The sequence below is a fragment of the Chlamydotis macqueenii genome, chromosome 3, assembly GCF_036417535.1.
Source record: "Chlamydotis macqueenii isolate bChlMac1 chromosome 3, bChlMac1.mat, whole genome shotgun sequence".
In the NCBI taxonomy this organism is placed as follows: Eukaryota; Metazoa; Chordata; class Aves; order Otidiformes; family Otididae; genus Chlamydotis; species Chlamydotis macqueenii.
In genome coordinates, this window is record NC_141558.1 from 6,941,911 (window position 1) to 6,953,655 (window position 11,745).

An 11,745-nucleotide genomic window follows, 5' to 3' on the forward strand; every position below is an offset into this window, starting at 1 on the left:
CATGGGCAATCTTGCTCCGGGATATATCTGGAAAGCCTTTGAATCTCTCATAAAGTCAAGACTTCATCCATCCAGCTCTGTTTTCCTGTTCTGCCATGGTCTATCTGCATGACCTTGAGCAAGTCACTCTTCTGGCTGGGCTGCAGACTGCAGCGTAGCTTAGCAATAACTGTGAACAGGCTAGAGAGTGTCTACAAACAATGGGAGCAGGCATTTTCACACAGCAAGGTTCACCTGGCCTTTCGGAAGAGTAAACTAGCCTACAATGACACTGTGCTGCCAGAGTGGATTTTAAACCCATTTCAGGCGTGTGAAAACACACTGCAGTCTGCACTCGGCATGTAAGTGCCAACGCTCTGCTCCACCTCTGGCGAGAAGAGAGACCAAGACCTCCAGACTAACAGAGGGGCAGTGAAAATAGATAGATGTATTCAAGGCTATAAGTTCTTCCAACATGACACTGCGTAATGATTAAACAATCGTTACTCCTTACAGACAGATTCTCTTTGGAAAAGCCAAGCAGTCTCATTAGACTTTGCAGCCCAGTAACAGCTGTTTCAAAACCAGTGCAGTTTGCTGAAACCTGTTTGTAGGGCTCTCACAAAGCTCCTGTGGAAGACCTGGCAAGAGCTCACCCACAGCCAGCCTTCAGCCAGCCTCTCCTGAGACAATCAAACCAATTTGGGCTCAGTAGGAGGCAGGAAGAGGGACAAAGTGAGAGGAACTCACAAGGCTTGAGAGAAAGAAAAAAACTATGGGATGTTTTTTGCAGCTCCCAGATGGAGCGGGAGAGGCGTTGAAACAGCTCAACATTGTCATTGTGGCTCCCAAACCAGTACAGGTTGACATTTGACCCGTGTCAACTTCAGACTAAACACATCTGGGACACCTTTGCGGTTTGCAAACCCACCGTATTGTTCTTAGAATAATTTTATTCAATCTGAAGCCATTATTAGAGGAGCAAAACAAAGCAAAATCTACCAGCATTTACCAACCAAGTCCTTTGAGAAAATGAGGAAACTGAGGATCCTGGCAGGTCCTTATGGGGCAGGAAAGTTTAGCTGAGAAAGCTCACAAGGACATGGACCAGTGAGTGCGATGAATGCTGTTCCACACTGAATAAGGGCAGGCAGATCTGGTCCTCTTGTTTGCATTCCCATGAGGTTTAGCTACGACCACTCCTTCATGCCATGACTCAAATAAAAAGAAATAAAAAGCTCACAGCTAAGCTACAGAGGTTGTTTCCCTTTCCTGAATATCCAGAGGCTGATCTACCCTGTTGGGAGCAGCATTCAAGATATTTCTGGTTAAACACATCTAGACACCCCAAACCAAAGCTGGGTTTCTACAGCCTTTGCTCAGAGGTGCAGAGAGAGGGAGGTGAGAAAACAGCGTGGGAGCCTGGATTAAACCAATATTTTGGCGTGAAAGAGAGCAAGAGATGTTTGCCCACCACTTCCTAACCCTGTAGCTAGGCAGATGGGACAACAGAGATGACAGAGAGGGAGCTCACCTAGTGAATTAATCTATACAAAGTAGTAATTTATTCCCAGCAGCTGAAGCCAAAGAGACCAGAAGAGGTGAGTATCTGAGGACACGCCATAGCTGAAGACCAGGTTCAGGGCTGACTGCGGTCCCACAACAGTCCTTACCACACCAGAAAAAGAAAAACTGTGGCAAAGTGTGTTTCTCTTTCTCGGTAACACCAAGCACTCTCCCTATCTGCAGAAGCGGGTTGTAATTGTTAGCTTTTCTCTAAAGTGCAGTCACAGATTTGGGCGGCTTTAACTCCCTTCACTGAGAAGTGGGTAGAAAGCTGCCTGCTCGGTCCAACTTTAAACCTGGGTACTTAAGGGCATTTATTCCTTCATCCAGAAGACGACACACAACTGCCTGGGGGATTGGATGTACCTAGCTGGCATTCAGCAATGCTTAGAATCAGACATCTATGCTTTGGGAAAACCTTTCTATGTATGAATTATCTACTGATCACTTATTCCACTAAATCTCTAATCCAGACCAGGTTATTTTTTTTCCTTTGCTTTTATCTTAAAAAAAAGGAGGAGTTGTAGGCACTCTCCCAGTTAAAAAACACATTGTAAGTGAGCTCATTCTAATTTTGCCAAGCTCAGTTAAGGTTTCTCTACACAAAAAAAAAAAAATTAATCTGTATTGAGAGAGTAGAATGACTATTTTTGTATAAAGCTAGTTTATAATTATGTTAATCCAGATTATCAGTGTCCTTCACTGAACTATCTTAATCTTGACTTAAAAAAATAAGCAAAATGGAAACAAAGCACTTTAATTCTGCAATAGTAGCACTGTCTTCACAACAAACTAAAGGACAGAATTTGTTCGGGGATATTTAATTCAGAATAATTGGTGTTCTGAGCACTCCTTGCACTCAGGACTTTCCAGCAGCAGCAAGGACGCCTTTTCATTTCCACACACTCAACTCAGCCAGCCACAACTCTGCACAACACAATTACTGGAACATCTAGAGCAATGGGACCAAATCCCAGCTGTCCCATCTGGCCCTTTTACTGAAACAAAAAGACCAATAAAATCACCCTATGTCTCTGCTTCAGTTTTGGGGGCAAGAACTGGCTTTATTTTTTTTTTTTCCTGCTAAATGAACAGTAAGAAACAAATGATAACTTCAGGATCTGGCCAGTACTTGCAAGAGCAATACCTCCCACATCCCTGAGGATCTTTTTGTAAAAAGGGGGACTGGTGACCCCCAAAAAGCCTCTTTGGTGTACAAGGACCATCTCCTCTTCCCTAAAACCTGAGCCATGAGTAATTAGTGTGCCAGGGAGTTTGTTACACTCTGTTAAACAAAACCTGCCTCTGGTGCAATGCCTGGGGGAGCATGCAGATGTCCTGTAATTCGCAGAAACTTCTTTCAGCAGCCGCCTGCAAACTTTGCACCTTATTTGCTCAGAGTAGGTTAGTTCTGGTGAACTGGATTGCTCCAGATCAGAGGGAAAGCAGATGGGTGCTTGTGTGCCAGGGAAATATTCCTGAGGTCATTTGTGCCGAATTGTTTATCCTTTTAATTGGAAGGACTGAAACTTGTTTCCCCTTTTACCTTGTTTCGCCTTTGCTGGAAGCCTCTAGCTGATGGGATCCATCCCAAAACTCCAGTCCATCCATCCGCAGCAGAGTTAATTATTTTCACACCAGAGAGAAAAAAAAAAAAATCCACCTCCCTTCCCTTTCTTTGCATGCAGGTAAAGAAAAAGAAGGCAGGACACCTGAAATCACTTCTGGCCCAAACCTCCCGCTATTCCTACGGCACTCGCAGAGGCAGGGAGATAGAGGAGCTCACTGTGCATTTGAGGAAAGCCTTTTCTGGACATATTAAAGATAAATTATCCCACCATGCCAGTGAGGTTGGAAAAGGTGATAGCGAAATCCCACCTCTCAACACCCCACAAACCTCCTGTCCCTTTTCCTCCAGGTATCAACCTTTCAAGGCATTGCAAGGTCTCCTAGTCCCAAGGTTGTCCTCCACTCCCCGCTTCTCCTGGTGCGTAAGCGTACAGTCCCCCCAACCCTCCCTCCTTGTACAGAACAATAGCAAAGCACTAGTTTCAGCTGCTTCCCGAGGAAAGCCCAGATCACACACATTTAGATATAGAGAGATAGATATGATAATATTTCTCTTTGCTGTTTAGGACAAGAAATGAAGTGCTGCCTCTTTAATTGGCAAAAGCATGCAGTAAGAGCATACCTTTAATTTAGTGTTGGGATAGCTCACTTGCACCCTGGCTGTTGTCTTATTGGAGAGGGCAGCCTGCCTCAGATCCTCTAGCACTGAAATAATATCATCCAGCACGCATTTCTTATCCTGATTTCTCAACACACACAGATGGGAAAAAGTATAATTATAGCCTTTGTAGTTCACCTTCATTTCCAGCACGGCTCGGTGGATCTGCAGGATCACATCAGCCTGATGCAAAATATTGCCTCCGGGTTTGGAGAGGAGAATCACCCTGCCATACCTCCCCGGGGTGTGCAAGTCCGAATACAGCTGGCTTTTGGATTGATCGAGGGAGAAAAGGCTGCTGGCTAAGCTCCTCTCGATCTTGGCCAGGCTGTGGCTGGGGGCTACCAGGCTCTCCAGGTCAGTGTCAGGCTGGAAGCGGTTGAGCAAGCTGAAGCCGAAGATGATGGTCAGGACTGCGGGCACAGTGAGGAAAAACACCGGATGCCTGCTCACGAATAAGCCCAGCTTGTAGAAAAACGACTGGAGCCCTCTGTGTATCACCTGCCGCAGCATCCTCCACCAGATCCAGCCTGCAGATGCTCCTGGCCGTCTTAGAAAGCACATGTGACATGTGTAGCTCCTTACCCCTTCCTGTCAGTTCCCCTTTCTCTCTCCCTCTCTCTCTCTACTACTCCTTTAAAAGACTGCAGCAAGTTGCAGCAAGGCAGCCAAATATTGATCAATGGGGTGTGTGTGTGCGCGCGTGTGTGTCGGGGGTGGAAGGCACCGGGCAGAGGAAGGAGGAGGGGGGCTCCTTGCCTTTTTTTTCTCTCTCTTTCTTTTTTTTTTTTTTTTGCCCCTCTCTCCTCCCTTCCCTCCCCTGCCAATTCGTATCGTCTCCCCCCCACCCCGCCCCGCCCGGGTGCCCCCCTTTCCCCGGCGAGGCGAGGCTCTTGCACCGGCAGCGCTGCCGGCTCTGCAGTCGCCGCTCCGCGCCCGCTCCGCTACGCGCAGCCCCGCGGAGGCTCCAGGGCGGTGCAGAGAGCATCCCACTCCCCACCCCCTCAACACCCCACAAAGCCCCTTTGCTCCCTTTCCTCCCTCCACCCCCTACACACAGGTGGGGTTTGCCGGGGCGGGAGGATGATGCTGCATTTTAACATCCCCAGACCCCACCGTGCCCCTCCTTCGTGTCCCCCCCCTCCCCACTCCGCTCCCCTCCCGCTCCGGGTACCCTCGCTCCGGTTGCCGGAGGAGGGAGAGCTTTGACCGGAGACTTTGCGAAGCGCTTTCCCACAGTAGCATCAGCCTGCGCGCTCCGTCCGCTGGTCCCACGGCTGCTGCATCCCTCAAACCCCCGCCCTCCACCGCACCCAGCCCTGCTGTGATGGGGGACACACACACAGGGACACACACACCACTTCAGGTCAAGCTCCCAGCCCAAATTGTCACCTCTCCCCTTTCCTCCCATTTGCAACCAGAGGTCTCCCAGGAGGAGCTGCCCCGGGTTCCTACGAAGAGGGAGAATGACTCCGGGAAAGATTTGGGGCAAGGGGAGGAAGTGGGGAATGAGCTGCTCCCTTCTGCTAACCGACAGCCTGGCACCTCTCTCACCCCCAGCTCCCCTGGTCAGTGACCCAAGAGAAGTAGGAGGGGGCTCCTGACACCCTCCAGCTGAAAAAAAAAAAAAAAGAGCTTTTCAGAGCAAAGACACCAGCCAAGCGTTACATAAGAGGAAGAAAATTCTGCAGCTCCCTGGACCAAAGGAGAGCAGCAGAGCAATGCACGCATTTGCAGCAGGGGAGCTGCCCACCAACTCTCCAAGCAGAGAGCCCAGCTGTGCTCCTCCGGGAGCTTCAGCCAGGGTTGCTTGGGACATTGCTACGTCCAGCCCTAGCACACCTGGCAGCCCCTAGCAGGCAAGGCAGGAGAAAAGGCAGGTTTGCTTTGTGGGAGCTGTGTACTTCACTCCTAAGTCCAAGTCACAGAGATGTCGTTAAAAAACAAAACCTGAAAAACGCAGTTCTCTGCTGGGAGCTCTCCCTCCACCAAATTTCTGCTGTATTTTAGTTAGTTTTGCCAAGGAGAAATCGATTTATTTTGGGATGGGACCAAGGATGTTGTGCAAAGCCTGAGAGAGCAAGGTTCTTCCATAATAAACCCTGACTGAAACAAAAGGAAGGGAGAGTGGAAACTGGGGAGACAGCTGTCAGTTAGCAGACTCTGCCCGACCCAAACAGTGTGCTGTACTTGAAGTAATTTTCAGTGTTTTGGAGAAAAACAGCATATCCACCAATGACCTTTATGCTGACACCTCCCCCCACCACACTACTGTGTGGATGGACAGGGCATACAAAGAAGGAACCCACTTCGGAGGGCTTTGGAGGGCTTGTGTTAGGTCACAGGGACAGTGATTCAGATTGGGAGACTGAGGTCCTGCAGAGGTGCGGAAATATGAACTCCTTTCAAGTGATTGGAAGCCTACATGACCAAAGTCAGTGGATAAGATTCACCACTGCCTTGGTAAAACTGGCTTGATTTTAAAATATTGGAATGGGTACCACAGGCACATCACACCTTTCAAACTCAGGCTGTTTTTCTTTAGTGGCCTAGGTACCGCTGATCTGGAGGTGCTTGCAAATGTGGGCTGGAGTTCTTACAGGCCACGAGAAGGAGAGGTCGAAGGTAGGAAATGCTGTGGAAGAGACTCTATCAGCCTCCTGTTTGCTTGGCTTAAAGCATTGCCCATGATGGAAACCCGCCTCAACAACCCCAGGAAATGCTAAGCTCCATTGGTACAAATTACAGCACTTTGTCTATTTTATGATGCTCTTATGCCAATGGTTGAGTGCTCCCAGTGAATAAAGTCTAAAAGCAAAGGCTTTATTGAGCCTTTGTACTTACACACAGAAGTGAGACCTTGAGCGGGAAGTCAGAATCTGGTTCCTTGTTTCTACACATGCAGGCTCATAATAGCCTTTGGCAGAATATGTCACCGAATTTCAGCTATGGGTGCTACCAGCAGAGATACCTGAGCACTACGGGCTTCAGCACAGGCTGCAGAAACTCTGCCTAAAGCCTTTAGGTCGTTGCTGCTCATGGCCTCTGTGGTTTGTATGGTGGTGGCACCTGGTCTGGCAGGGAGAAAACTGCAATTGCTTCTCTATTGCCGTGACCTTGTCCAGTAAGCCCTCCAACAGAGCTCAGGAGGTTGGGCAGATCTTCCTGTTGACCACAGGTAGGGTTCAGGAACCCAGCACAAGCAGTCCAGACCACCCTAGGAGGAGCAGGTCCCTCTGGTGCCTAAATGAGTTATAGCAAAGGATGTTTTTTGTCTGCAGCTTCTCCTGGTCTTGGACAACTTCCGTCTGCAGGATGCTGCAGCGGAGCATTCAGACACGGCACTGTTGAAGCATAGACCATGCAAAGGGAGGGCAAAGAAATATGTGCAATGAAAGGTATGACGGAGCAAACGCTGGTTCCTTCCTGAGGAAGGAAAATAAAGCAATATCACCAAAGGGCACTGGCAGTTGGTCTTGCCTGACCGTTGGAGTACACAGTAACAGTGTGATCTGGTGCGGATGATAAAGTGACCAGTGCATTGCATTGGTCATCTCAAATGGCAACTCCATGGAGGATCTAAAAAGTCGGTTTGAAGTACATCCCAGGAACAAGCGCAGCATCAGCACCTTTTCTGAGAAGAGCGGTAGAATATGCTGATATTTATATCCTCCCTGGTGTCTTCCAATGAATCCTCGTTAAAGGAGAATAACCGACACATCAGGGATGTTAGCTGGGGGAACTAAATGATGGTTCACAGAGTCTGGAGCACAGAAGAATAACAAACCACAGAGAGTTTTGAAACACTTAGAAATATTTGAAACGAGATTCAGCTTAGAAAAAAAAAATGCAACTATATCTGGGGAAAATAGTTGGAGTTCCCTACTCTCAGAAAGGAGACAATTTTGGGAACAAACAATTCTGCTCAAAAAAAAAAAGATATTATAAAGCAACATTACATAGCAGAAAGACAAAGCAGCACAAATTTATTTGCAGAGATATCCTAAAGCAGGGAAGGAACAACCTCTCTGTGACTCTGATGTAGCTGCAATGGGGGACTGTGTTCAGCTTGGAGGGTTGTCAAGACACACAAAATCTGTCAATAGTTTAAATAAAAATGATCAATGGGCTCAAGGGGTTGGCACAGGTGCACTGGAAAAGGCAGAGTTGGGTGCCCGACAGCCAGATTGCCGTACATTGATTCACAAGCAAGTAAAGCTACAAACAGTCCTGCTGGAACAGTGATTTTAAGTTGTTATGGTTTAAGAGCTGGGTGGATATAGTAAAAATTAATGGTAGAAAAAGACATTAAATAATGAAAAAAACAGAACAATAACTTAGAATAGCCACAGAGGTTGTGTATATAAGAGTAAATAAAACAGAGTTCAGACCGACTCGCAGTTCATGTTCATACGCTTAGATGATTTTCTACCTCAAACTGGGAAAAAAAAACTCTGGTGTGATATAGAGTTTAGTTTTCAAAATGTGGATTTTAAGAAAAAAAATTCCCTTCTTAGTAATTCTTATGTAAGTTCTAAATGTCCTCAAACTGCAGGGCCAGCACTACACAGGAGCCAGGCAGGGAAGGCAGGGGTGGAAAAGGGGAGACACGGAGGGTCTGTGCGTAGTACTGGGGGATGAGGGTACTGGAGAAAGGATGTAAGAGCTGGAGTGACCCTTCAGGAGAAAACAAAACAAAACAAAACAAAACAAAACAAAACAAAACAAGCTGTGGTTATTATGGTTGAATTTGCTGCTTTGTTTTTGTACTGTGTGATGGTTTTGAAAAGAGTTGGGAAAACCCTGCCAGCTGCAGAAACGAAGGGTACGAAACACTGAGGTGACTTGTGCCTCTTGGGGAGAATGCCAAGCCCTGTGGGACCAGAAACCTTCACCCGCTGACTTTGGAGATTTTAAACAGATACTCCTGAGATTTAACAAAAATCATGGACCGTCAGGCTGCTAGCAGAGACACAGGAGGCTGTAGTGGTAATCACAAAAGGAGTAGATCCTAAAGAGCCTTTGAAACTCTTGCCTAGGAAGAAGTAAGCATCAGATCCTTTATGTATTGATATGTTTCCAGATGTTCTGCTTCATTGTAAAAGTTTTAACCCCCGTTATACGTTATTTCCTTAAGTAGCTACAAGGCAGTTGCTGAAGTTGCTAAAGTATTGCTCACATAAGTAAAGATTGCCAAGTCAGGGTTTTCAAAGGGTTAATATTTGTTGAATAAAATTGGTCAATTCTTTCACATATGAAAAACAGATTTTGAAAAATATTGGGCATAAAGCCATGATTTTATTCCAGATTTACAGGATTGTTTTGTTTTTTTTCTCCAACAAGCAAGTTCTTTTAGTTTCAAAAAGCAAAAACTGCCAATTCAAAGATCAAGCTTTTGGAAACAGATTTAAAACACTTTTTTTTTTCTTTTTTTCCCTGATTAATTCTCCAATTTAAATTTCAATTTTTCACAGAAATTGGAGGCTTTCTTGGAAATATCTTAGAAAGAAATAAGCCAGTTTTGCTCTAGTTTAGTTTTGGGGTTTTGGTTGCAAAAATGTACTTGCCATTTTCTAAGCAACTGTAGCTAATTCACATTGTTACCTGATAAAATCCTCTGGTGTAAGCAAGGAGCTGTGAGATCTGTAACAAGTAAGAGCATCACAAAATGCATAATGTTAATGTATTATATTTCTTGAGAGGACTGCAAAATTAAAATATTGAAGGAAGACAACTTGCAAAGATAGCTGGGACGAGCAGGCTGTGAAGTAATGTGTTTTGTGTGGGTGTGGAGGTTAAGTTGTGGTTTTGTTTTCTTTTGTGAGAGGAAAAAAATATTGATTCAGCTGGAGAAAATGGAAATGACTGCAGAAGCTACCTCAGATGAGTGAAAAAAATCGAACACACACACACACACACTCCCACGTGTTTCTCCTTATCATTTCTGCAAAAATTAAACCTTATCTTTCTAGCTCTTCTTACTGTGTTCCCTACTATCATAAAAGGCTAACAATGAATATTCGTTCATTCCTTCCATCACCATATGTCTTTATTTTCATGTCCCTGCCTATTTGGAAAAGTACTTTGAAAGCAAAAGTGTCTGCTACAAACCCATTTCTAGATGGAGATCTGTGGAACTGTAAATTATGCCTGCTGTCTACATCCTCTTTAAGGGCTTTGTACAGAGACCATATCCATCCTGTGGGTTTTCAAGCTAACCGGTGAAGCTCCTGCAATGTATTTTTAATGCTACAGATCCAAAGGAAGCTGGAAAAGAGATTCCTAAGCACAGGAATCTCAGTAAGAAAATAGATTGTATTAATCCTTCATCCGACAACATCTTGGATACCTGCCTTGCATCATTTCACCTCCTCATTTAAAAGAGAGGGTAGTGTTGTTATTTAGTCCAAATCAGAGAATGGTGTAAATTTTCTGTTTACAAAGGGGAGTTTCAGAATGGAAAGCCAATATTACAGGTCTTTTAGCAAAGACCACCTTCATAAAACAACCTCCTAAGAGCCTTCCTGCTTCTTCTTGTCGCAGGCTACCTCTGCTAATTTTGTCAGCCTTAGTCTGCCTGTTCGGAGATGGCCTGAGATGGCCTTTGCTGCAAGTCCTGTGAGGACAGGGTTGAATACATTAAGAGAAGCTGATACAGAAACTGATGGGAGGGAGCAGCCAGCTTTAGGACTTAGTTTCTTTAGACTGATGTGAAATCAAGAGATATGCAATAAATCTGACCTAGTGGTGGTATTAGAAGTTTAATGACATGAAGAGTATGGTGGTTTCAACAAGAGGTAAAAAGGAGGATGAAAACTAAGGAATTTATTACCTAAGAAATAAGTCTCAAGATAAAGTACTCCTAAAAGCTGGATTGCCTTAAGATGTTTTTAATAGGGTATCAGCAGAACATGTTTCATGAAGAGCAAACCTGCATGAGCATGAGTCCATGCAAAATGTCTCAGTCCAGCTTCCTTTATTCTGTCTTTTAGAGTAGCACAGAAAATTATAAAAAAAAAATAAAATTCAGAAACCAAACCAAAACCAAACAAACCCCAAAACCCATGACTGAGAGAGGCTGCAGGAATGTGAAGCATTTGAATGCTGCCTGGAAAGGGTCTGGTCCTGTTCCTGCCTCTCCCACGTTGTTCCTATGGGATGTTACTGGAATGGCTTGCATCCAGTGGGGCTGTAAGTCTCCTGTCAACTTGGGCTACCAGGTCTATCCACTGAACGTTCCCAACCACAGTTGCGATGGACACTGAGCTGTGGATATGACTATCCTAGTAAACCAAGCAGTGCCAGGGTCCGTTTTCTAGCCCTAGGGCCAGCTGGCACAGCCTGGCTGTGTCTGCAGCATTGAAGTATCTCAGTCCCTGGAACAGGTTAGCTGCATCCAAATTGACAGCTCAGAGTGGTCCCTGGCTGGTGCTGGATCCTGACTCAGGATTGCATTGGGAAAGCGCGGGTCGTTTTGGGCCAAAATCATTCCAGGCACCATTCTAAAAACTGAAGAATATAGATGATTGCATTCCAGTACTTGGGAATGCTCCCTGGCACTGTTCAATTTACTGACAGAGGTAATTATAGGATGGGATCTGCCTAATCAAATATAGATGCCTGATCTGAGACAGTTGTCTGGATCTGCCCCAGACAATGTATCGTCAATGAAGAGAAACACTTGGGTATAATTTCTGTCATCATATGAGATCTACTTATCATTAAGTGGATGTCTAATAACAGTCACATGGGTTGCACCATAAAAGCTGTATTGGACAACACTGACTATCAGAGTAGTCCAGAAAGACTGGGTCACTACAGTCTGAACAACATACACCAATATAGACAACCCACAGTGATTATACTCCAAACGCAGGTATCACAGACAGCGCTCGAAGCAAAACTGGGCAAAACTCTGTGGCAGCGCAAAGATTCAGTCTTAAACTCATAAATGATCCCTGAACCATCTTTTC

At 45.5% G+C, this 11,745-nt stretch overlaps 1 protein-coding gene across 2 annotated transcripts in view; it reads right to left on the minus strand.

Annotated features, from left to right (window-relative positions):
- The window catches only part of PTCHD4 (patched domain containing 4), an 87,060-nt gene extending 82,557 nt beyond the window's left edge, over positions 1 to 4,503 (minus strand). Inside the window, exon 1 of one of the 2 annotated variants that reach the window (XM_086745197.1) lies at positions 3,911 to 4,503. In XM_086745197.1, the coding sequence (XP_086601323.1) occupies positions 3,911 to 4,336 (426 nt within the window). In that variant the 5' untranslated portion in view covers positions 4,337 to 4,503. Of the gene's footprint in view, positions 1 to 3,736 lie in introns of both variants that reach the window. The other variant, XM_086745196.1, reaches the window with a different exon arrangement.
- Between the last annotated feature and the right edge of the window lie 7,242 nt (positions 4,504 to 11,745).